The sequence below is a fragment of the Equus quagga genome, chromosome 13 (assembly GCF_021613505.1).
Source record: "Equus quagga isolate Etosha38 chromosome 13, UCLA_HA_Equagga_1.0, whole genome shotgun sequence".
NCBI classification, from domain to species: domain Eukaryota; kingdom Metazoa; phylum Chordata; class Mammalia; order Perissodactyla; family Equidae; genus Equus; species Equus quagga.
Window position 1 is genome coordinate 89,537,372 of NC_060279.1, and position 25,637 is coordinate 89,563,008.

Sequence of the window (25,637 nt, forward strand, 5' to 3'; positions counted from 1 at the left end):
CCGCCCCGCCCACACAGACGCCGCCCACTGGCTCCTGCAGCGTTTCGGGACTCCACCATCCCACCAGCTAGGGAGGAAGGGGCTTGGCCTCCGCCCTCAGACTCTCTTAAGGGTAGGGCGCGTTGTTTTCAGTTCTGACTCTGCACGCAGACCCAGACCGGGTTCCAGTCTCTGCCCTTGGACTTGTCCCTAGCAAGCCGGCCAGCCTCCGCCTTCAGACCTGGGGAAGAGTGTGCAACTCTGCTCCCAGACTCTGAAAAGGGCTTCTTCAGGGCCTGGTCTCGACCTCAGGTTCTCTCCCTCCCCAACATGTCAAGACACTCTTAACCCAGGGCGCAGGACAGACACACAGACACTCAGTGAGGGTCAAAGATCTTTAAATAAGGAGCCGGTGACAATAAATACTGTACAGGGGAAGGAGTGAGGGTGAGGGTCCAGATTTGTGGTTTCAGCCTCGGGACTCCAAGGACCTGCAAGGAGGGTGAAGAGAGGGGAGCCAGGCTCAGGGGAGGGGATCCCGGGAGGGCTGGGAGAGAGCCAGGTCCGGGGTTCCAGAGCCAAGGGCCCAGGGAAGTGGGTTGAGGGATTCCAGAGAGAGGAGGTTCCAGATCTTGGGATGGGAGTGAGCCAGGAGTCCCCAAGGGATATAGCCAGAACAGTGTGGGGTGAGTGCATGGGTCAGGTCAAGGGTCAGAATCCCAGGGGAGAGGAGCCAGGGCTGGGGGTGGCAATCAGGGTCCCAGAAATCACTGGCCGGGTCTGGGAGTCTGGAGCTAAGGCAGGAGTGGACACCCCAAGGGTGTGGGAGCAAGGGCTCACGAGTAGCTCTGGTGTTGCTGGCGCCGGCGGGCCGAGCGCATCTTCTCAAAGCGGGCCTCCATCTCCTCCAGCACGCGAGGGGTGTAACGCACCACCAGCTTCACTGAGCCCTGGGCCGCCTTCAGCAGCTCCACTGCCTTCTCGTGCTGCTCACCCTCAACGCTCTGCAGGGCGGTACACAGACAGCTGGGCCTGGGGCCCACCGCCCTCACACAGCCCCCACCCCGGAAATGGGACCATCCCTTGGGGAGCCTGGTACCAACCCTGAGATGCCAAGACCTCGTGTCCTCATAACTCTTGGCTCAGTGTCCTCCCCCAAAACCTTCCAGGTTCTCTATGTCAGGGACAAGCCCCATATGCCTTCAGTCACTGAGCCAGACCTCCCGGCCCATCTCTGTCCCCTTCCCCGCCACAGCCCACTAATCCCCAGCCTTATCTGTCCTGCCCCGACTCCCTCTTCTTTGTCTCCACCACCCTGGCTCCAGCTCAGGCCTCGTCCTCTCCCCTGTGGGTTCTCACCGTAGCCTCCTCCCTGGCCTGGCCTCCAGTGTCCCCTCAGTCCATCCCCCACAGAGTCCCTAAGAGGTCCTTCTATACCTCCAAGCTGAGCCTACCCCTCCACGACTCACAGGTCCCATGGCTCCCCAGAACCCTTGAAACAAAGTCCCAGCTTCTCAGGCTGGCACTCAGGCCCTGCATGGCTGGCCCCAACCACCCACCCAGTTATGCCTCCACCTACTCTAACCACAGTGATTACCTGGATGCCCCAGACCTCCATCAGAATCAAGCCCTTTCTCTTCAGCCCAGAGGAAAGCAGAGTCACAGCCTCTACCTGCAACACTCTCAGCTAGTAAAACCCATCTTCACCTTATTTGCCTGGAGAACTCCTACTCATTCTTCAAAACCCAACTCAAATGTTCTTTCCTCTACAAAAACTTCCCTCATCTACACTGGTCCAGTGCCACATCTGGGCTCGTCCAATGCTTTCTGCTTCCTCAGTATTATCTCCCTGGGTCAGGACTACTTTAGTCAGAGTTTGTCTCCCCCATCAGAGAGGGAGTCCTTGAATGTAGCAGCTGAGGTCAACTTCTCTCAGGGCCCGCGGCAGTGCCCAGCACAAGGCTGGACACAGAGGCAGTGTTCAACCAGTGTGTGTTGAATGAAGGTCAAAAACAGGGACCATGCTACCTTGGACAGACTGTGACCCCAGCCCAACCTCAGCCCCCTACTCACCACACCATTCACCGACAGCAGCTGGTCCCCACGCTTGAGGCCTCCGTGGCGGTCAGCCACGCCTCCAGGGATGACACGGGAGATGTAGATGGGTGAGTTCTGCTCCTTGCCCCCCATGATGTTGAAGCCCAGGCCCTCATCTGTCTTGGGCAGCTCCACTACCCTGGGATGTGCATGGCCCTCACTGGCTGTGAAGGCGGCCACCGTGGCCTGGGAGAGAGAAAGCAGCCGGAGGTGAGGGCCCCTCCATGGTGGGCAAGCAGACTGGGGTGGAGGATCTGGGCCACAGAAAGCGACTGAGGCCAGATCACCTTCCCCGCACACAGGGCGCCTGCCCCCGCTCATCACACGATCACTCTGTAATGACATCTGTCCCTTTGAGTTCACTTTGATCCTTCAGACATGTCCAAGAGAAAGTCTCCATTTGTCGTGTGTCCTGAATACTGGACACTTACCAGTCTCGCTTTTTTTTTAAAGATTTTATTTTTCCTTTTTCTCCCCAAAGTCCCCCGGTACATAGTTGTGTATTCTTCGTTGTGGGTCCTTCTAGTTGTGGCATGTGGGGCGCTGCCTCAGCGTGGTTTGATGAGCAGTGCCATGTCCGCGCCCAGGATTCGAACCAACGAAGCACTGGGCCGCCTGCAGCGGAGCGCGCGAACTTAACCACTCGGCCACGGGGCCAGCCCCTCAGTCTCGCTTTTTAACACACAAAAACAAAGCCTGCAAGGAGCTCAGCGCCTCTAGGAAGCAGCAAGAAATAGCATGGAACTGTAGTTCACTAAGATTTCAGTGTTTACCGCTAGTTCGTTTGTTTTCATTGTATAGATGTTTAAGGTTATCTTCTAATCAGGCATGTGGTACTAGTTTCTATTTGTAGTTGCTAAAGATGCCTTTATGTGACACTTGTTTAAGTTAAAAATGGGGGGGCCAGCCCCGCGGCCGAGTGGTTAAGTTCCCTCGCTTCACTTCGGCCGCCCAGGGTTTCGCCAGTTCGAATCCTGGGCTCCGACATGGCACTGCTCATCAAGCCATGCTGAGGTGGCATCCCACATGCCACAACTAGAAGGAGCCACAACTGAAAAATACACAACTATGTACCAGGGGGCTTTGGGGAGAAAAAGGAAAAATAAAACCTTAAAAAAAAAGTGAGATTATTTAAAATAAATTATAAATAAGTAATAGTAAGGGTGGTACACAGACTTGGCAAAAATCATGAAGGAGGAAACAGAAATGACTGACATTAAGAAGATCCTGAGGGGCCGGCCCTGAGGCCGAGTGATTAAGTTCCCAACTCTGCTTGGGCGGCCCAGCATTTGGATCCTGGGCACGGACATGGCACCGCTCCTCAGGCCATGTTGAGGCAGCGTCCCACATGCCACAACTAGAAGGACCCACAACTAAAATATACAACTATGTACTGGGGGGATTTGGGGAGGAAAGAAAAAAAGCAGGAGAAAAAAAATTGGCAACAGTTGTTAGCTCAGGTGCCAATCTTTAAGGAAAAAAAAAGTTCCTGAGCTAGACCATGCAGTTCAGTGACTACCGTGAGCGATGGGGAGCGGGTCCGGGCAGCGCCTACCTTGGCAGTGGCGTGGGCCCGGATCTCAGCGCTGCCGGTGATGTCCAGCGTGTCATAGAGCTGCTCATACACCTGATGAGGACGCAGCGGCATCAGGGAGCTGCCACCCGCCTCCTTCCTCGGACACATGAATCCAGGCCCCCAGACCCTCCCACCCAAGGATCCGCCACGCCCCCGCAACCCAGAGCCCGAGGAAACTACAACTCCCAGAGAACCCCGGTGCTGAAGCGCAGGCACCCCGAGGCGGGCCGCCCCAGGCGCTGCTGGGAGGCGTAGTCTCCGAGCTCCGGGCGACCAGGAGGAGGACGGCGGCCGCTCGCTCGTGCCCCAGCGCCGCGCAGCTCTCACCTCCCGGATGGCAGAGCAGAAGCGGCTCTGCAGGACGCGCTGGAGGGCCTGCAGCTTCTGCGGAGGCAGCTCCCCGCTGCGCTGGAGCCGCTCGAGGAGCTCCACCGCCCGGGACACGTCTGCGGGGCGGGGGCGGGGCGCAGCAGACACACAGTCAGAGACACGAAGACGCAGAGAAGCGCGGAGAGATGCGGCCAGAGATCGAGTAAGAGCGAGCGCAGACAGACCCCGGGAAGGACAGCCGCGTCCCAGTCGGACACCCGCAGAGTCGCCGGTGGCAACGGACAGCCTACGGCCAGCCGGGCGCCCAGCGTCCCCAACATCCCCCGTGCGCGCACAGGCGGGGGTGTGCGGCGGGCGCCCCCTCCCTGGCCTGCTCACCCAGGGACCCTCCCACACCCACAGCCCTCCGGACTCCCGGCGCCCGCCCCGCCCACCCCCGCCTCATCCGCCCGCCCGGACTTTGCCGGGGGAGGGGCGGGGACCGGGGTCCGGGGCGCAGGCCGCGGGCGGGCGGGCAGGGCCCCCGGCGCGCTTACCCCGCTCCAGCCCCAGCGGCTCCACCAGCGCAGCCATGTCGGCGCCGCCGCGGCGAGCCGCCCGCCCGCCCGGTCGCCGGCGAGGAGGGCGGGGCCGCGCGAGGCCACGCCCCGGGCGACGGGCGCCCCCTGCGGAGGCGCGGCCCGCCGTGCGAGGCGCTCCACCTGCGGCCGCGGATCCCGCCGCCCTGCCCTCAGCCAGCGTCGGTCTGTCCGGTTTGCGACCCCTCCTATGGCGGCCTCTGTCTGCCTTGCCCGCCACGCCTGTCTGTCCCCTTTCTGTCCCTTTTTTCCACATTCATTGGACAAACGTACGTTAAACATCTGGGCCCAAGGCGATGGACACGGTGGTAAGCAGGGCAGATAAGCCACTGCTCTCCCTGCGCTTAGTCTATGGGAGAGGGGAGGTAGACAGTCAACTAGGACTGCGGTCAGAATTGGGAGTGGGGAGGTGACGATCTAGGAGGGACATTGACAGAGTCCTTGGAGGTAAGATCATTGTGAGGTGGGGCGTGGGTCACTCTCCAGGCAGAAAGAGCCCACTTGGCTGGACAACAGAGTAAGGATAGGAGCGGCTTATGAGGATTTAAACGGTTGGCAGGATACAGTTTGTGCGTGGCCTTGTGTGTTGGCATACGCTTGTTGAGGATTTTGGACTTCATGGGGACTCTTAAGAGTAAAATGTATTATTTAAAGGTGTCTTTTAAGATCACTCTGGCCACTGTGGACTGGATGGGAGCAAGAGCGGAAGCAGGGGACCAGTCAGGAGGCTTCCCAGCAAGCCCGTGGAGCTTGGACCAGGGCAGAGGCCCAGAGGACAGCTGGACAGATGTGGAGCTGTCTGGACATGTCTTGGTGATTAACGGTGTCTGAGCACTGGGCAGTGGAGAAGCGGGTATCACAGTGCTTATGGGGCCTTTTGCTAAGATGGTCTGTGCTGGAGGAGGGATCCTGGCTATTTTGAATTTAGGGGCCCGTGCAGTATCCAAGCAGTTTGGGGAACTGGGGCAAAGGTGGTAAATAAAACTGTAAGAGTGGACAAGAATGCTGGGGGCAGAATGCAGAATAAAGAGGACCTAGGACTGAGTCCTTAACACTCCTAGCATTTCAGACGACAAAGAATGGCCAGAAAGGTAGAAAGATAAGTAGGTAGGAGAAACCATGAGAAGAAAGTGTTTTTTAAAAAGGGAGTGGGCACTGCTATCAGATTCTCTAGAGGCCAAAGAAGTGTAGGAAATGCAGACGGGACTGTGGGGAAGTCTTGCTGTTGCCCCATTCGCTGGGTGGGGACGTCGAGCCCAGGAAAGGGCTTCTGCAAAGTGAGAGGACTGGAGCAAGGTGTCTATCCCTCTCCTTCACAGGATTTCTTTTTCTCTTCTAATTTTAGCAAAAAATAACATATTTACAGTTACAAACAAAATCAAATGATACAGGGGGGCTAATATTGAAAAGCCCCGGCCCCTGTCCTTCTAACTCTCCCCACCGCGAGAGGCGACGACTTAGAGATGTTTAATCTGCTGGTTGCTTCTTTATCGAAGAAACATGCTGTTCCTCAATTTATCAATGTTAGATGTCAGTAATATATTACATATTGGTTTTCTGCTCTCCCCACCTTTTCCCTCTCTTCCCACAGTAGTTTTATGGTACTAGTTTCTAGGTCAATCTATAAAGTGCTCACGTTCTGTCTAAGTCCTTACCGTCTACTGCAGAGGCCAGGCAGTGTTCTGTGATTACATTTCCTTTCTCGAACAAGCTTCTGGTTTTTTCTGATTTCTGTCTATTTTTGCTTCTTCCATTACATTTTCAGTTTCTTTCAAGCTCTCCATCGCAACAGTTATTTTACTGAATCTTCATCTAGAAATTCCTTGGAAACCAGTCCACTGACCCCAGTCTGGAGCATGTACTCTCTAGAACCTGCCATCTTGAGACTCCCGTCTTCCGCTCTGCTAAACTAGGTCCGGTTTCCTCTTTTAAATCCCTCATTTTCGTGAAGTATATCCTCAGTTAACCTCCCCAAAAGATTGTGAGATTTCTCTTACTTTCAAGAAAGTTCGTCTAGTTCTTTTTTCCCTCTAGAACTTCTTATGTTTCTAACAGGAACATTTCAGGTTATTTAGTATCTAGTCAACTACCAAATGCACTGACTAAATTCTTAATTTCAATTATTGTTTCCCAGTTCCAAAACTTGCATTGGGCGTTTTTTTTTTAGAGAGTCCAGATCTCTGTTAAAATTCTCCATCCTTCCCTTATTTTGTGAACATGTCGTTATTTCAGTGTTGATAACTGCAACATCAGAGTCACATCTGGGTCTGTTTCTATTATCTATTTTTTTCTCTTGGTTTTCTGTAATTCAAGTCCTCTTTCTAGTGTGTCTTATAGTTTTTTAGTAGTTGCTGAGCACTGTGTACTAAAAATTGTAGAAGCTCTGAATATCTTCCTCCAAAGGGGGTTAGGTTTTCTCCTGGCAGAGAGATCACCTAAATCATGAGGTCTGGTTTTAGGGTTTTTTTTTTAAGGAAAATTAGCCCTGAGCTAACATCCGTGCCCATTTTCCTTTACTTTATATGGGGGATGCCACCACAGCATGGCTTGATGAAGGGTATGTAGATCTGTGCCCAGGGAACCCCAGGCCACCAAAGTGGAGCATGCAAAGTTAACCGCTATGCCACCGGTCTGGCCCCATGGTTTTAGGTTTTCTTAGGCCTAGTCTATGTCACTTGTGGCCTTACTCCAATAGTGTGTCACTCTGGAGATCTCGAGCATGGCCACTCCACCTTGGCAGGCCATGGACCCAAACCCGTCTCCCCCAGAACTGCGTGCGTCATGAGACCTCTGCTCAGCTCCTTGGCCTCCCTTACTGCTTTCTGATGAGTCCCCTGGCGGTTATGCAAGGACAACGAGCAGCTTAGGAGTGGACAAATGCCTTGATGGAAGATTCCATGTAGATTTGGGGGCTCAAGGCCCCTTCTGGGAATTTTTACCCAGCTGTCTGGTCCAAGCCCTGTGAACTCAGCCCAGTGGGGTACTGCACTGTGCATCTGTTCCCCCACGCTAAATTGGCAGATATCCTCAAGGAAAAGGCCAGGGTGAGTGTGAAGTTCTCCTGAGTGCTCTGCTTTTCTTAAGGATCACCCCCCAATGCCTTTCATGAGTTGTGTTTATATATTTTGTCCAGTCTTTATATAACTGGTCTGTGTCAGGCTAGTCTGAAATGGGCTATTCTCCCTAGCCAATCCCAGAAGTCCAGTTGCAATATCCGGGATATCAATGAGTATACTAATTAGAGGTCTTAAGTTCTGTTCTACTCCCTGTTTCTTCCAGGACCAGTTTTTGTTTATCTTGCTGTCTCTTGTTGCAGGATTTTTTTCAAACTCCTGTGACCTTTGGTTTGGTATGCTTCTAAGGACTCAAACAGCATACCAGAATCCTCATGGATGTCAGGCAGATTTAACTGACAGACTGCCTCTAGGTTTTCAGGCCAAGTTTGCCTTTAGGCTGAGAAACTTCCAGAAGATGAAAGCATTTCGGTCTTGTATTTGCCTAGGCAGCCAATGCCCGGCTCCCGGACGTGCTGAGCGCTGAAACAGGACCACTGTTCTGTGTAGCCTGCCTCGGGCCCCCAGCCTCCTTACGCCTGGAGCTGCAGTCTGCAGCCTCTGGGGCTCTGCAAGGCTGACTGGCTTCCTTCCCAAATGGTCACCAGACTGAAGACTTCTCACCATCGTCTGATTTAATCTTCTGTCCAGAAATGTGTTGAAACCCCAACTGCTGATGGAACAACTTCTGTTTCTTGCTTGTTATTCCTCTGCCATCATTAGGAGTAAACTCCACAGTGAGCTGGAGGCCATTTCCACCCTGGCCCTGTGCGGACTTTCTGCTCTCCCCAGTCGTCTTATCCTTCTACCTTGCTCTCACATTTCATTTCCTCAGCCTTCTTCCTGTTCCCCAACTCAGACACCAGCGTCCCTTCCACACATTCGGAGCTGCCGCTTCCACTGAGTGGTCTAGCGCCTACAGCTTCACCCTCCCACCAAGACAGGGGCATGAACAGCCCCACACAGGCATGTGCAGGAGAGGTAAGAAAAGGAGGAAGAGACACCAAGGGCATCAAAGACCCTTAGGGAGGACTTCGCATCTACCCCATTTCAGACAGCTCCGGTGTATGGGGGAGGCCCCAGGCTTAGGTCAGAAAGCTCAAGTTTAGGCATGCGGTGGAACTCACACCAAAGCAAGGCCATCAAAAGTCAGGTGACAGCCTCCTGGGGAAGATATTAAGAGCAGTGAAGAAGAAACCAAGGTGCCCATTATCAACATGAAATTAATTTTATTTTTAAATCCAAGGAACCAGAACAAATGAGACTCCTACCCTTGGCTGGCAAACTTAGGTGGCGGCCAAGGTTGTGGGAGAGGCTGACAGCAGGGGGTGGGTAGGAACACGTCCAAATAAAACAGATGCCCTCTTCACTCTGGTGCAGCCTCCATCAAATACCCGTTCTCTGGAGCAAGGTACCCGTCGCCTCCCTCAGACTCCATGTACATGTCTCGGCCGTCGTTGCCCAGACCCTCCAGCCCGTTGTCCTGGCCACCCCCACCTCCACCTCGGGCCTCATCCCTGCCCCGTTCACCACCCCGCTCCCCCCGCTTGTGCTCGCGATCCCGGTCTCGGTCACGGTCCCGGCGCCGCTCCCGCTCACTCCGGTGGCTCCGACGTCGTTCCCGGTCACGATCCCGGCCCTTTTCCTCTGGACCGTCAGGGCCATCAGGACCCAGCTCCCCAGGAGGCCCGTCATCAGGAGGCGCATCACCAGCCTCAGAGGGCTCCGCCATGTCGCCACCTCCTCCACCACCACGCAGCTCCTCCTTGCGCTCCCGCTCACGTCGTGCCCGCTCACGGCTCCGGCTGCTTCGCCGCTTCCGTTCCCGGTCCTTGTCCTTACTGCGTTCCCTGGAGCGCCGCCGCTCATCCTTGTCGCGACTCCTGGAGCGCCGCCGCCGGTCCCGAGAGCGGGAGCGTCGCCGTTCTCGCTCCTTGTCTCGCTCGCGGCTCCGCTCTCTGCGCTCCCGCTCGCGGTCCCGGTCCCGGTCCCTGTGGGGAAGCGGGGAGGGGCCGGGCCTGGATAAGGTGGGCAGAGGTTTGTGGCAGGGCTCCCCCCACACGACCGCCCCGTCCCAGGAAACTGGCTGCCCAATCTTACCTCTCATCGTAGCGGGACGTATCATCACGGCCCGAATGCCGGATATTCACATCGGCCCCACCTCTCCTGGTACCACCTAGGCCACCTCCTGGGGGCGGGGACAGGTGAACAGAGGGTCAGTCTGGGCAGGGCACTGAAGGAAGGAAGATGAGGGGCATCCAAGAGCAAAGAGACGGACACCAACCACCTCTGTTGGTGTCTGTGGGGCCAAGGGCCATGAGGACATTTTGGGTGCACTCTTTCAACATGACAACCGGGCTTTACAGAGAATAGGTAACCTCCCCACATGCGAGCTGGGAAACAGCTGTAATCAGACTCCAAAGCTCACGTTCTTAGCCACTACGCGTGACACACAGCCTCCTCACAGACCCTCCTTTCGAGACATCCTTGTCCTCACACAAACCCAAAAGCACACAGATCTAAAGGAAAACATGACCTGCTTCAAAGCCTTCAAGGGATTCATGCTGCCTGAAGTCCCAACTCCTCCTCAAGGGGCCCCCAGAGCCCACGAGGGCTGGCCCCGGCCCTTCAAACCAAGCGCCCCCAGCTCTTTCCATTCTAGGCATTTTCCAATCTCCTCACGCTCTCCATCTCCTTCCTGCCCCAGTTTTTTGGATCATTCATCTCTTCCCCTGGCATCTCATCTTCCTCATCTAGTTAACTGCTACTCACCATCGACACGCTAGCTCCAACATCACTTCCTCAGCATGCCTGCCCTGACTTACCGGATTAAGCCGGTCTCCACTATACACTTTACACACCACATACATTTCCTTCCCAGAACTTCAAGTGGAGTTTCAAATTATCCCTGTGTGTGAGCTGATGAACACCTGCCTCTCCCAGCAGACTGTGATGCACCAAGGAAGTCGGGGCTCTGCTCACTGTGACCAGCATGTGGTACAGCATCCATGATATAAAGGTCTATGTGCAGCAGTCAAACGACTGAACATCCCAAGGACAGTCTCCTTCAAATGGGGAAACAAACTCAGTCACTTGCCCACGGTGACTCGGCAAGGAAGGTGCAGAGCTGGGACAGGACTCCCAGCTGACTCCAGAACCTGTCCCCTCGTGCTCTCTTCTGTCCTCCCTCCCTGGAAGAAAGCTTCAGAGAGGCAGGCTGGAGCTCCATATAATGAGCTTTAGCAATGAGAGAGAGAAAAAAAACAGGCTGCTTGGCTATCAGAGACATTCAAATAGGGCCAGGCAACTGATGAGGCACCTGGAATGTCCCAGGTATGTGACAGAATAGCCCAGTGTTTTCGATTTTCAGGTCACAACCCAGCAGTGAATCACATCATCCATCTGTAGGTTGCCGTCAATATACTAAGAAAGGAAAGAAAGCAGCAGAATACAAAATACTAATATGTACTGCCTGTAGAAAGGTAATTACTGTTTCCTAAAACTTGTGTGGCTTATATGTATTTCTGCACGCAAGCTAGGTCAAGATGTACCAGCTATCACTATCAGAAAGTCTGAATGCCAATCAAACTACAAGATTCTGGAAATAAAAACAGGAAATAGCAGGCTGAAGAACTCATTCCATCCCAGGGAAACCAGACAGCAATATAAGAATCTGTCTACTAAGTTCAGAGACTCAGCAGGTAAGTGTGTGGTCTACCCAGCACAGGCAAGCCAAGAGTGAGAAGAGCGGGCTGAGAGGCAGGACTAAGAGCAGAGGGCACTGGACCCGCCTGGGATGCCTGCCCAGGGAAGACCCTCTTCTCTGAGAACTGTCACTCGCCCTCGCAGGAGTCGGTCTTCAACAGGTGTGTGCGGACGGCAGGAGCTCAGCCCCAGGCCCAGGCCTAGGCCCAGGCCCAATGCTGAGCCACTCAGATCTGCCCACCTCGAAACGCAGAGACTTATCCAGGATTGGGTGGCAAGCGGGGAGTTGTGGAACACCACACAGGGCCAGTGCAGGGAGACAGAGCAGACCAGTCTGCACAGACAGCGCACAAGGTGGAAGGGAGCTGCAGAGATGCCAGAGGTGGCTCCTGACAGCTTTAAGATCCAGCTACCAGGCCCATCAGCATCACAAGTCTCTGGGCTCCAAATGACATCCGGATCCTGTACGACAAGGCCCGTTTATACTTTAGGAAGCTCGAACACCCTTCTGATACCTGCAACCAAACTGACCTTGACTGGGACGGTGAATGATGATTAGAGACAGACAGTGAGGGGGACTAACGTAGGAGGCTCTGAGGGCAAAGGCTGTCTATGTATGTCTTGCTCTTGCCTACAAGCCTGGTACACAGCTGGTGATCAAACAGACCTCCAATGGAATGAGCAAGAGCAAAGTGTAAGCAGAGGAGAGGGAGACACTTACAAGACCCACCACACGCCTCCAGCCAAGCGGGGCATCTGAGGCACTGACTAGTGAACTCTGAGGTTACTCCCACTTTCCACAATGAGAAAAATGAAGCAGGAAAAGGGGAACCCATCAGCTAGTAAGTACAAGCCAGCGTTCGATCCCGGACTGGCCTCTTCAGGCCAGTGCTCCTGCTCCTATGCGGTAACTCAGAAGAAGACAGACACCAGGAATATGATGGTGATGACAAGATGAGCTGGAGAGGCGGAGGGAGTGAGCAGCTGGCTAATGGGGAGAGAAGACAGAAAGCAGCAAAGGGTGTAGAAGAAACAGCTAAGGATGAAGCCGCCAAGCACAGACCCCCAGGGCCCGACCCAGGCAGGGTGTGCTCACCAAGCCGCCGGGGCCTCCAGCCCTTCACAGTTCGGCCCCTCTCCACGTCCACCAGGACTCTCCTGCCGTCAATCTTCTTGCCATCTGCGTGCTTGTAAGCGGCTGCAACAGACGTGGGGAGGGGGGAGGGGGAGGAGTCCCCAGAGGGTCCTCTAGTCAGGACAGGGCCCAGCTCTGCAGGATCCCCACGCCCACGTCCCCATCAGTGCACTCACACACGCGCGCGCACACGCCCACTAGACAGCCAGGCAACTGACAGCCAGACCAACCCTCTCCCAACCCAGGGAGGGGCCTGCTCCATCTCAACACCTGCTTCCTTATCGCCCCCAATCACTGTTGGGGGGGCAAGACCACTCCCAACCCCCATCCCCTGGGGCTTCCAGGCCCTTGCTACACCCGTTTGATAGAGCAGCCCCCTCCCGCCAAGGCGGCCAAAGTCGCTGCAAAGAAACTGGAGGTTAACTTAAGGCTGGACTCTGCTGTGGGGGAGGGCTCCTCCACAACCCCAGGCATGCACCCTAAAACATCATGCTGGGGGAGGAGGCCCAGCTGGGCCCCTCCGCACCCCAGTTCACACCAGTTTTCTTTTTCTGTTTTTTGGGGGGGCAGGGTGAGCGTGGCAGGAACAGACATCAGAACAGAAAATGAACCAGAGGGGATGGGAGACATCTTCAGGAGATGGCAGGGAGCAGAAGGGCAGGGTATGGGGCTCCCAGGGGGCCTGGAGCGGCCCCCGACAGCAGGTGGGAGAGAGGGAAAGTGGAGGGAGGCCTGGGAGACGTGCGGTGCTACTGAAAATGCCTGCCTTACCTGAGACGACTGACTGCCACCCAGCCCCAGCCCCTAGCCCGTCTCTCCCTCCACACCCCCAGCGCAACACAGGCCGGGAGCCCACCCCAGCCTGAGCGTGGGGAAGGGGGAGGAGTAGAGGGGGAGATGCGGGCAGAAGCGCGTTCCTGCTCTTGGGCAGGGCACAGCGAAGGGCAGGCCCAATCCCCTGGCCTGTCTCACACGGGGCTGTGGGGAAGGCCCAAAAAGTCCCTGTTTCCCACCCCCAGCCCTGGCCTAGGGGGTTGTCGTCGACCAACCACAATACCCTGCCCCGCCCCAGCCCACTCCCCACCCAAATAACAACCAGAGGAAGAGAAAAAGGTGCCATTTACCGATGCCGGCCTTGCGGGTGTCCAAACCGAGCGGGAATGGGGGGGCTCGGCAACTCCTGGGGGCCTGGCGAGGAGGCGGGCTTCCCGGGGGGGGGACACGGGACCGCTTACCTGGAGCCCCCAAGCTTACCTGAGCACGCGCACAGACCCCACACCCACCACCGTAAGGTCAGCTAATGCTACAGGGAGGGGAAATGGGGGGGTCCTAGGGAGCCCCAGACAGGGAGAGGAACCACATCTCCTGCACCACCTGGAGACAGGCAGAGGAAGTGGTGGACCCCAAAGAAACCTCACGGAGGCCTTGAAAAAGGGGGAGACAAGAATCAACATTAAGTCTGGGAGCTGGAAAGCCCTGGGACTGCCTTGTTTGAATTTGAAAAGAAGGCTGGGGAGGCCTTAGCAAACCTGTCGGCCCTCACCTTTCCCCAGTAAAGTCCACGCTAACCTAGGCACACGCCCCACCCCCTCTCAGTACAGACAGTGACTTTTCCACCTCGACCTCCACGCTCCCTCCCACCATCTGCTTCAGCCAAAGGCTGGCACACAAGGTGACAGCCTCGGGGGTCCAGGAGATGGAGTGCTGCCCATGATCAGAGGAGGGGCCACTTGGCCCCTGAACCCAGAGGAGGGTAGTGGGGAAAGGAATTTTAAGGACCGGGAACACAGTCAAGCAAAGGAACCCTGCTCTGGTTCAGTGTCCCAAACCCCAAAAGATGCCCAACCCAGGAGTAACAGCAAAGAAAACATGTGACGTGTGTACTTCTAGGCTTCTCTCTCTCTCCCTCTCTTAGGTCTCTAGACAGTGGAAGGGTCTTCAGTAAATTCTACAACACCTTCAGCAGTTTGCAGCCTGTCACTTGATCCCTCCCACATCCCAATTCCCAATTCCATGCACTCTGGAGAGCGGCTGGCACCACAGCCCCTCAGGAGGCCTCGACCGTGATAAGGCAGACGGAAAGGGGGGCAGAGCACCCCGAATCTAGCGACCAAAAAAGATTCTCCAGGGTCACCAGTGACAGCCCCACAGAAGGCGCGGGGGCAGGTGAGCGAAGGGTGAAGGGTTCCGCATGGAGCCCTGGCCCTAGCGCACCCCATCTTCAGTATTCCCGCCACCTTGCCGCTGACATCATGAAGACAGGTAAGTCGGGGTCTGGGTGGAGCCCAACTGGAGAGGCCAGCTGCCTTTCCCATCAGGGTTCCTCCCTCTCCTCCTGGGATCAGTAAGATCATCAGAGAGCATATGGATCGGAGGGCAGGAGGGACAAAGGGCACCCAAACAAGGAAAGGGTCCTGGGTGCGGGGAGACTGAGGGGTGACTGGGGGCGGGAGGAGGGACACCTCGCTGCTCCTGAGCTGCCTGGCTAAGCTGGGCTGGTGTGCGGTGCTGAGTGATCTTACCCATGATACAAACCCTTATACCAACCATACACTGAGGTGTTGTAAGGGGAGCGTAAGCATCAGCTGCAAGCCAGCTGCGTGGTGGCTGCAGTGACAATAAGAACAGTCAATTAATACGGCGGCCCCTGGACACGCCGCAGCCCTGCCCGCCCCCACCCACCCATCCCTGCCCATGTGAACGCCGCCGCAGCCTCAAAGGGGGCTTTGGAGATAGGGGGGCAGGCGCTGAACACGCCTACCAGCCCACTGCCTGCTGAGGAACAGGGTGGGGCGCCAGGGGTGGGGAGGCGGAGGGTCGGGTGGCCCAGCCCCAGCTCTGCTGGGAGTAAGAGAGGGCAGGTTCAAAAGCCAGTCCTCATTCCAACCTGGCCGCCCCCAACTCCGGTGGGGGGAATGGGGAGAGGCTCCCCAAAAATCCGACCCCTCCCCCACCTCCAGTGGCCCCAGCCCCCACCCAGTTCCCTCCTTGCCCCTAAGGTTCAACGTGTGACACTTACCTCCCCGGGTTCACACACACACACACGTTGTAGGGGATTTTGGTTTTTGTTTTTTAAAAAACACGTATATAAAAAAAAAAAAGATATATCAGAAACAGAGGGAGGAGGAGAAGAGACATGGCTAATGTCAGGTTTGGCAGGGTGGGGGTGGGGACAGCCGCCGGGAGGGGCTGGGGCGCAGAGAGGAGGGTCAGCAGGCAGGGCTCCGGCGGATACTCACAGTGCATGTCTCGCTCGTGCTCGTACTCGATGAAGGCGTAACCCCGGGGCTTTCCTGACCGCTTACTGTAGACCATGTGTATCTGGGGGCAGCGGGCAGAGGTTAGCTCTAAGACTCAGAAATGCCACCCCGTCCATCACACAGCCTGTGTGCCAGGCCCCGTGCTGGGTGATGCCAGCGACACATGGCCTCCGACCCTCGTTGTGCCCTTCAAGAGCCCAGAGTAACTGATGCTCAAATGGCAGTGGTCTTAGCAGTTTATGTGCTTGATGACCTCACTACTGCCCAGAGCATTTAACTAGCTTTTAAATCAAATGAAGCAATCTCAGTTAACATAAAGCCTTGCCCTCAAAGAGGAGTCAGCGTTTGTTTTCTGTAAGGGCCAGCAGCAGACGCTTTCAGCTCTGAGGGCCACACAGTGTCTGTCGCAACTACCTGACGCTGCCTTACAAAAAGACAGTGCTAAACAAATGGGCCTGGCCGGATACCAACAAAACTTTATTGACAAACAGGAAGTTTTCGGTCTGCCAACCCCTGCTCTAAAAATAAATCAACAACGAGCAATCACTGCTTCTTACTTTTATTTCTGCTACCCAAAGCCTGCTGCATGGAAGTGGAGTCAGGACGTAAAGCCAGGCCATGGACTCTGAAATGACGCGATTCGTCCTCAAGGCTGGGAGTCAGCCTTCCTTCTGCCTACCCGCACCCCCGATCCACATACCCCCTGCCACACCCACTCACTCTTTTGATGGGTCCGTACACTTCAAACTCTCTCCGGAGTTTAGATTCTGTTGTGTCATAGTTCTACAAGGAGACAGATATGAAGTTAAGTGGGAGAAGTGAGCCATCCCAAAGCCCTCAGAACATTCCCGGGACCTAGCCTATTGTCCTGTGTCCCACACTCAAGCTCTCCACAGCCCAGGGTTCCAGACTCCTCTGAGGCTCCGGGGAAGGGGAGCTGGGGACTCACCACTCTAGCCACAAAGAGAGTCTTGAAGGCATCACCCTGAGCATTGGGATCATTGTGAGGGTCCCCTGTGCAGGAAGAAGAGAATTTGTAAGTAGGTGTCCATAGTCTCATGTAGCCAAACAGACACAGACAGGCAAGCAGATGCCCATTAGAAGAAAACTGTTGCTGACCTGGTGACCTTGAGCACACCCTCTCTGAGCTCTGGTTCCCTGAAGCACAGTGGCCTCTATCTGAGTGACCCATTTAGGCAGAGTTGGCAAGAGGGGATAAGGCTGACTTTAAGGCAACAGGACGGGGGCTGGCCCAACTGCCATTTCAGACCTACATATCCTACGACCTTGGTCCCTCCAGGTGTGAGTGATCAGCTAGGCATCTCTGGAGAGGCAGCCTCGTCCCTGGGTATGCTGAGCTTCCTCCCTCAACTGCAGGGCCACACTGCCCCCCACTGGCATGGCCTGCAACAACAGCCCACAGGGAAAGCTGAGATCAAACCCTGAGGCTGGGAGCAGGGGCCAAGCCCTGCTTTCTTTCCTCTGCCCCATGGCCTCAGGGAGGAACCCAGGGCTGCTGCTGGAGCTGGCCAGCGGCTGATCAGATTCTTACTCCCAGCCTTACTATCGCAAGGCCACTGAGGAGTAACTACCTCCAGAGAAAGGAGCCAGAATCTATTACAAAACCAATTCTGTGGGCGATTCTGATGGGTCCAGCCTGGGAAGCAGTCCTTGTCACCAAGTGTGGTGGCCTCAGCACACACCACGGCCCTTGTCTCCTACCAGGCCCCAAAGGCATCCTGCCCATTGCACCGCAGAGGCAGCTTCTCTACAATACAGTGTAACCCTCAGGAGGACTTGCCACATTCCGGGAGAATATAAGAAAGCTAATATTAATAATTTACAGAATGCATAATTAGGCCCCCCACACACACTGCGCTGGACGCTGAGAATTATTCACCACTGTTTTGCAAATGGAAAGAAAGCCAAGCCTCAAGGCACGGAAGAGGGGAGGTGTCAGAGGAGCAGAGGCCAAGCTGGGCTTTGCCTCCCAGCCCAAGGTCTCAGCCCAGGTGGCGGTCCGACTACCACATTCCCACACTAAACCCCCAGGCACCAGCTTCTCAGGAAGATAGTCTGGGTGTTGCAAGAAGCCAGAGACAAAGTCACAGATCCATTTCCTGTGAGAGGGTTTGGCTGCAAATAAATGAAGTTCAAGATGACTTTAGGGAATTTCTTAAAAAGCAGAAGACTAAGCCCAAATTTAAGGGAATAACTAATTAAGGGAATCTAATAAGAAATTAAGGGGAGACCCGGAGGTGTCACAGCAGCAACAGGAAACATGCCTCGCCGACACCAGGCAGCGGGCGGTCTAACAGGTACCGCAGGACACTGCAGCCTCCAGAGAAGGCCCACGACTGCCGCCTGGGGCACTGCATGAAGCGCAAACAGCGGAGAGCGGAGCTTCCAGCCAGGCGGCCCGGAGCGGCCCAGCAAGTCAAAGGGGAAGCCACCTCAGGCACGCTGCGTGAGTCTCTGTGGCTCTTGCCCCCTAGAGGCCCAGCAGTGTGACAAGTTAAAAGCTGGTGCAGTCAACCCAACAGTACCTACGTATCTGAAGAAAGAACACATCAGCTGAAAGAGGGTGGCAGAGAACCCAAGTCAGTCAGCACTTCACCAGTGAGCACACACACTCCGCCACCACACTCCATCCTGCCCCCGGGAAGTCCTTGGTTACAGGGATCATCTAGGTGGCAGCCCAGAGCAGGGGCTCAAAGGACTGCACTGTGGCGCTGGGAAACCTCACTGGGCTTTTAGGGGGTGGAGAAAACATGTCAGAACTCTCTCTGGGTAAGCAGACTCGGCCTTGACACACCTCCATTTTCTTCCTGTTAAAAATGGGAGTAGCGCCCCACACCCCACTTGGGAGCTGTGAGAAGCCAGTAACACGAAGGACAGCAAGTGCTCGGCAAACGGCGCGGCCCTGAACGGCAGCTGTGAAGTGTGACGAGGCACAGCAAGCTTCCGCAGCTCGAGGCTCTCAGGCACAGGAGCACTACTGCACTCGACCCAGTCCTTCCTTCCTTGTTTCCATTACGGAGAAGCTCAAACACTTCAAGAGGTAGAGACAGCACGACGAAGCCCTGTGAACCAGCTACAACTATCAAGGCGCGGCCATCTGTTTCATACCCACCCCCACCCCACCAGAGTATTCTAAATCAAACCCCAGATGCACCATTTTAGTCTCCAACAGACAAGGACTTTTAAAAAACTAGAACCCGTTATTACACCTTAAAAGTTAACATTAATTCCTTAGCCTCACCAAGACCCAGTGTCCAAAAGTCCTCAATTGTTTCAAAACTAGATTTTTATAGTTAGCTCATTTATTTTATTTTGAGAAAGATTAGTCCTGAGCTAACTGCTGCCAATCCTTCTCTTTTTGCCGAGGAAGACTGGCCCTGAGCTAACATCCATGCCCATCTTCCTCTACTTTATACATGGGACGCCTGCCGCAGCATGGATTTTGCCAAGCAGCGCCATGTCCACACCCGGGATCCAAACCCGTGAACCCCGGGCCACCGAAGCAGAGCATGCGCACTTAACCGCTGCGCGACCGGGCCGGCCCCTATAGTTAGCTCATTTAAATCAGGATCCAAACAAGCTCCACACTTATCATTTGGTTGATGTGTCTTTCAACTCTTTAATACACACGGTCCACTCCCTGCCGTCCTTTTGTCTTTGTCCTATGTTGAGAAACTGCGTCACAAATCTGTCCTACACGATTTCCCACACTTTGAATTTGGCTGATTGCATCCTCACGGTGTTTAACGTGCCAGAATCCCATTTTTAAAGTGTGGAAAACAACATCCAAGGGGAGCAGTGACTTATCCAAGGTGACACGGCTGTAAGTGGCAGAGGCAGGATTAACACTCAGGTGGGTCAGACCACAAGGCCTGTGCCCTAGCAACAGAGCTGAAGGAGTTCCCAAGTTAAGTGCTACCAAGAATTTCGTGTGCCAGGTCCTACAGGAGCTGGGGCCACGGTGCTGAGGAAATCCCACCCAAACCTGCCCTCTCAGAGCAAGCGTGACCCTCCCACGTAGAGATGGGTATTTACCAGCAAATCCCCCCTGCAGACCGAAGCGATCACCCCACAGAACTCAGGGCTCTCAGCGTACAAGGGGACTTGACCTGAGCAAGCAAGTCAGGAAAGGCCTCCCTGAGGAGTGACAGCTGCACAGAGATCCAAAGGGCCGTTACTCATAAACCAAGGTACCATCAGAAACTGGGGGATCAGCATGGGCAAAGGCCCAATGACAGGAGACCATCCGGAAAGGATGAGGCATGAGAAGAGGTCAGTGTGGCAAAGGCCGGAGGGGAAGGGAGCACAGTGCATGACGAGTCTGGAACAGCGGGCAGGGAAGGGACTCTGGGCTTTATGCTGAGAGCAAAAGGAAGCTGTTAACACAGAAAGGTACTTAGAAAAGACCCACAGGACTTGGCAGAGACAGAGAATCAGCGACAGGCTGGGGAAAGGGCAAAAAAGAAAGGTAATGTTAAACAAACTGGATGGCAACAACTGAGGTCACAGCTTGCAAAGCAGGATGGCCACGTCCCAAGGAAGGAAACACCCAAAGGACATCAGACCCGGGCGGGGGGGGCTTGACTGCGGTTTGGACACGAGTCTCAGATGCCTTCGAGGAGTTGGAGACAAGACAGGAAGGCAGCTGAGGTGAAAAGTCAGGGCTCAAGAGTGTGCTCAGCTAGATGCCCCGGATTCAGGCGTCAGGCATCTGCACAAGCAGTCCGGGAAAATGCGCCACTCCGGGAATAAGGTTCAGAGTGAAGTGATTCACCCCAGCCTTTTGGGGGTAGGAGGAAAAGCCAAGTCTTCCGACTCCAAGGCCCCCGCTCTAACAAGAAAGGGCCAGCTGAGGCTGACAGGAGACCATCTTGTGAAGTCTGGTTAATGGCTACAGCATACCTGTCCTGCACTCCAATTCCTCCTGTACCTGGAAGGGATGGAACATCCCCAGCCAAAGGGCCAGGGAGCTAAGGCAGAGCCAGAAGCGCCTCACTAACCCGGACCTCACTGCCTCAGCCTGTGAGACCCGGCCGGGCTTTGGTGGCCCCTCCGAGTGCACCGCCCTGCAGGACGCAGCCTGAGGCTCCAGGCTTCCCTTCTACCCACTCCTACTCTGCGTCCTCCTGCTTAATGCCAAACACAGCACTTGGCAAACAGTGGGGGCTAAAAAAGTGAACTAACAACCTCACTTTCCCAAAATAGGATTCTGAGGTCGAGGGAAAGAAATGCAGGAGAGTTTGAAGGAAAAGACAGGTGAGAGGAGGAAGGAGAGACTTACACATTTTTAGCTCTGTCTCCACCTCCTGCTGTCGCCGCTCAATTTTTTCCCGTCTCTGTCAGGAGAAAGGTGGACAAGTGAATGCAGACAGAAGCCCTGATGCCAGGGAACATCCTGGAGAAAGAGGTAAAAAAGACTCGGAGGCAGGAGGCAAAAAATACATACCTTCCTCTCCATGCGTTCCTCCCGGGTTTCTGCTCGAGTTGGGGGAGGAGCATCTCGAGGATCCTGGGAACAGAGAGAGAGGTGACAGCGTAGGAGGGACTGGGGGAAATGGCAAGGGACACCCATCCCGTAAATAATAGGCACCTCAGCCATGCATCCCCCGACCCCAACCCCCCACACAAGCAAACAAACATGGACAGCTCCGCCACCAGCAGAGGCAGGGGAGTGGTGCGGATCAAAGTGTGGTCCTGGGACCGATGCTATGTGAAAACTGTTACTGGTCTGTGACAAGAAAAGCAAAGAAATCAGGACTAAGTGTTCACAAACTTGTACAACATCTGACAGTTTTTATACCCACTGAATTCAATAACAGAAATTCAATCTTTTTTTTTTTTTTGAGGAAGATTAGCCCTGAGCTAACATCTGCCAATCCTCATCTTTTTGCTGAGGAAGACTGGCCCTGAGCTAAGATCCACGCCCATCTTCCTCTACTTTATATGTGGGATACTGCCACAGCATGGCTTGCCAAGCAGTGCCATGTCCACACCCGGGATCCGAACCAGCAAACCCCGGGCCACCAAAGCAGAGCGTGCACACTTAACCGCTGCACCACCGGGTCAGCCCCATAGAAATTCAATCTTTTAACTTTACAGTTTTTCTTTAAAAATACTAGGAAAATAAAATGACTTCTTTTGTGTTTACCAAAGGCACAATCTACACCAGCTTTGTCCTTTATCACAGAGAGGAATCGGGATCAGGCCTGAGGCAAAAGCAGCTGAGAGCGCAGGGCTCAGAGGCAAACAAGCGAATGCTCTCTGAGGGCCGTCCGTCCTGGAACGTCTCACCAGCTGCTCCCGCAGCAGTAACTGGCCCATGACCACGTTGTCACGGAGTGCCACCGGCCTGCAGCCGCTAAATTAGTTTAATGGTTCACTGAGGAAGGCAAATCCCACTAAAGGGCCAATCTTCTGTTCTCTCTGCTACTCCTGCTCCGTGACTCCCTCCACCTCCAGGCCACAACTTCCCTCTCCTGGCTGCTGGCTGTGGGCCAGCATTTCCCAGGTGGGCTCGGAGGCACCTTAGGAGATGAATGCTGTTCTCGAAATTTCACGGATGAAAAAACTGAGGCCCTGGAGCCTAACTCGTGTATTCGTGTTTACCCTGCAGGAGCAGAGCAGAAATTCTCAAGCCGATGGTCTTAAGCACCCCCTCGCACGGTGCTAATCCTTCATGAACATCACAAAAACAGTAAATACAGTAATGCACGTAGGCATCTGCTGACTGACTGGGGCCAGGCCCCGCAACACTAATTTTGCAGTTAATTCCCCATCAATGTTATGAGGAAAACTCTACCATCCCCTGCTAAAGATGAAGAAATCGACGCACTAAGAGTATACACCACCTGCCCAAGGTCACGCAGCTGATCAACGGCAAGCGCCAAGGACTACCTGACTCCAGAGCCCGCCCGCATCCCCAACTGCTAGTTACTGAGTTTTCACAAAAACCCTATAAGGCATGTTTTGTCAATCCCATTTAAGACAAGAAAACTGAGAATCACAAAGAGTACGTCACCTGCCTAAATCACACTGCTAGAAAACAGCCAGAGGCTAGACTCCCAAATCAAGCCCCCCGGCCCGTAAAACCCAAACCCTTCCAAGTCTGCGTAGAGAACTCACCTCAAACTCTCGGATGTAGGGCGCAATGCCACAGTAAGGTTGATTGTGGTGTTTTTCATGGGGCAGCTTCTCCAGGGGTGGCAGGTACGGGATGGGGTCACGGGGGGCAAAGAGGGCCAGAAGGTTGGGCGGCAGGAACTGGGTCATCTTGCCAAGTCTGGGAGCAGAAGCAAGACAGCCGTGGGTGAGGCTGGGCGGGGAGAGAGGAAGGCCCTGTCATTCCTTGACTCCCAAGAAAAGAGGGAAACAGGGCTCAGAGGGATCCTATGTCACGGGGGAAAGGAGCAGACCCGAATGAGAAAGCAAGTTCTCGGGGAGGGCTGTGCGAGGGTGGGGCAAGGCCGGTAAGGGAAACAAAGATGGAAAAAGGGTTTCTGAGCAAAGTCTGAGTCCTGCGCAAGGAACTGTGGGGCGAGAGGTTCCCTGGGGGCTGGTGGGGCAATCAAGGGCCCTTACGAGGGACATCCAGAGCAGGGGCGGCTGGAGGTCCCAGACCTTGGGGAACAGGTTAGAAGGCAAGGGTCGCAGTAAGTCTCCGAACAACGGGAGAGAGTCATAAGCAACAAACCCCTCAAGCCAGGGGCTTGTGGGTAACAGACCTAGGCCCCCAGAGGCGAAAGGCATTGTGGGTAAGGGTCCAGGACGCCGCGGAAACGAAGGAAAAAAAAAGGCAACACACCGCAAGGGCCTGTGGGTAAGGGACCGCGGGGGAGTTGCGGGAAGAGGGCCTGAATGCCCAGGGGACTCGGAGTAAGGGATGCAGAAAGGCGCTGTGGCGGCGGCGCGGGAAGGGGGCCCGGCCGCGGGGAAGGGACTGGGGCCCACCGCGGGGGCTTGTGGGTAGCGGCCCCGCACCCGGTAAGGCCACTCAGTCACACTCACCCGCCGCGCGGCGCCCTCCTCGGCCTGGCGACGGTCCGAGGGCTCGCAGCGGCTGCGGCGGCCCCTCAGCAGCAAGGACTCGTACTCTGGCTTAGACTCCGGTGGCGTCTGCGCCCGTCCGCCTCCGTCTCCCACCTAGCGCGCGAACCAGGCCGCTGCTCACGAGCCCGCGCGGCCTCGGCTCGCGACAGGGGCAAGGGGTGGAACCGGCCTCAAATCCCTCCGCCGTCGGCACTGCGCACGCGCCGCGCGAGTCGAGGCCAACCCACACACAGGGACCTGGCGCCGCCGCGGACACTGCGCAGGCGCGAGGTCACTACCCCCGCCTTCGGGCACCTTAAACTCTGCCGCGGCAGGCTAGAGGCAGCAGTGCGCACGCGCGTTCCTCACCAAGCGTTCCCCCTCCGCCTCGCGCTCGGGCCTCCAACCGCCTCTGTCCGCGAGACTCTTCTCGATGCTCCGCCCCTTTCCCTAACACACTTCCCGGATCTTTCGCGCATGCGTGTTTCGTTGTGCGCTGTGATATACCCTTCCGCCGCTGGCAAAGAGTCCCTCCGTGAATAGTGTGATTACGTAGGTGTCTAATGTGTTAAATCTACAGCTATTCAGCGAACGCACTGTTTGGGTTCTGGGGATGTAGCACGTGACTAAAGTAAAATCTTTTCTTTTTTGGAGCTCACATTGTACTGGGGGAGACAAGGCATTTAAAAGGATAAATATAATTTAGGATAGTGGTCTGCACAGTCGAGGAAAATAAGGCAGAGTAAGAGGATGGAGGGTGAGAGCGGGGTACTTTACAAAGGAGGAGGAGGAGGGCGGAGCTGGCCCCGTGGCCGAGTGGTTAAGTTCGCGCGTTCTAGCGGCCCAGGGTTTCGCAGGTTCGAATCCTGGGCACGGACGTGGCACTGCTCATCAAGCCATGTTCAGGCGGTGTCACACATAGCCCACAACTAGAAGGACCCACAACTAAAAATACACTATGTACTATGTACCAGGGGGCTTTGGGAGAAGAAGGAAAAATAAAATCTTAAAAAAAAAAAGGAAAGGAAGATGATGAAACGCTCTGCTGAAGAGGTGACATTTGAACAGAGGCCTGATGGAAGAGAGATCCGGGCAGGGTTAACAGCAAGTGCAAAGGGCCTGTTTTAGGACGGATGACAGGAACCCCATGTTGGCCCTGAGATCAGAGTCAGCAGCCCTGTTAGTTAGGGCTCTGCAGACCTATCAGGAGTTAAGTATTGTATTTTAAGTTTTTCGGATAGATCCACTTGCCTGTCTAATAATTACAGAAATTATTACAAAATGTAAATGACTAATTTCACGTTTCAAGAAACGTAGTATAAAAGCACGTACTTTAAAAAATATTTGGACATATTTGCTTTGTTTATGTACACGTGGGAACTCCACTATTTTTTGGAGCTTTTCTGTAATTCTAAAATTCTTTCAAAATACAAAGTTTAAAGGAAATAAACAAAGCTAAACCTGCCTTCATAATGTGTTGTTTTGTTGTTGTTGTTTTTGGGAGGAAGATTGGCCCTGAGCTAACATCTGTGCCAGTCTTCCTCTATCTTGTATGTGGGATGTCGCCACAGCGGGGCTTGATGAGTGGTGCATAGGTCCGTGCCCAAGATGGGGGCCACAAACCCCAAGCCAGGGAAGTAGAGGACTAAACTTAGCCACAATGCCACGGGGCTGGCTCCCACGCAGGTTTTATATAATACGCAGTATATGCACCATATTACTGGGGTTCGCTGGTTGGGATCCCAGGTACCGACCTAGGACTGCTCATCAAGCCACACTATGGCAGCATCCCACATACAAAATAGAGGAAGATGGGCACAGATGTTAGCGACAATCTTCTTCAAGCAAAAAGAGGAAGATTAGCAGTAGATGTTAGCT

General features: G+C 54.8%; 2 protein-coding genes across 4 annotated transcripts; both read right to left on the reverse strand.

Annotated features, from left to right (window-relative positions):
• Positions 1 to 360: 360 nt before the first annotated feature.
• On the reverse strand, positions 361 to 4,624 carry LIN7B (lin-7 homolog B, crumbs cell polarity complex component). Its single transcript, XM_046681016.1, has 6 exons — positions 4,519 to 4,624; positions 3,980 to 4,098; positions 3,632 to 3,703; positions 2,053 to 2,262; positions 820 to 983; positions 361 to 470 (listed from the first exon to the last, which is right to left on the reverse strand). The coding sequence occupies exons 1-6, from the start codon at positions 4,553 to 4,555 to the stop codon at positions 449 to 451; spliced, it is 624 nt and encodes a 207-aa protein (XP_046536972.1). The 5' UTR covers positions 4,556 to 4,624; the 3' UTR covers positions 361 to 448.
• A 4,194-nt stretch (positions 4,625 to 8,818) lies between these two features.
• On the reverse strand, positions 8,819 to 23,966 carry SNRNP70 (small nuclear ribonucleoprotein U1 subunit 70). Of its 3 annotated transcripts, none has more exons than XM_046681019.1 (10): positions 23,739 to 23,966; positions 22,857 to 23,013; positions 21,181 to 21,243; positions 21,016 to 21,070; positions 16,663 to 16,727; positions 16,434 to 16,496; positions 15,693 to 15,774; positions 12,415 to 12,516; positions 9,714 to 9,801; positions 8,819 to 9,604 (listed from the first exon to the last, which is right to left on the reverse strand). In XM_046681019.1, exons 2-10 carry the CDS (start codon positions 23,001 to 23,003, stop codon positions 8,980 to 8,982), a joined length of 1,290 nt encoding a protein of 429 aa, XP_046536975.1. In that variant the 5' UTR covers positions 23,004 to 23,013; positions 23,739 to 23,966; the 3' UTR covers positions 8,819 to 8,979. The 3 variants fall into 3 exon arrangements, with proteins under 3 accessions (XP_046536975.1, XP_046536974.1, XP_046536973.1); XM_046681018.1 differs by having other exon boundaries at positions 8,819 to 9,631; positions 22,857 to 23,046; XM_046681017.1 differs by having other exon boundaries at positions 8,819 to 9,631; positions 23,739 to 23,965.
• Between the last annotated feature and the right edge of the window lie 1,671 nt (positions 23,967 to 25,637).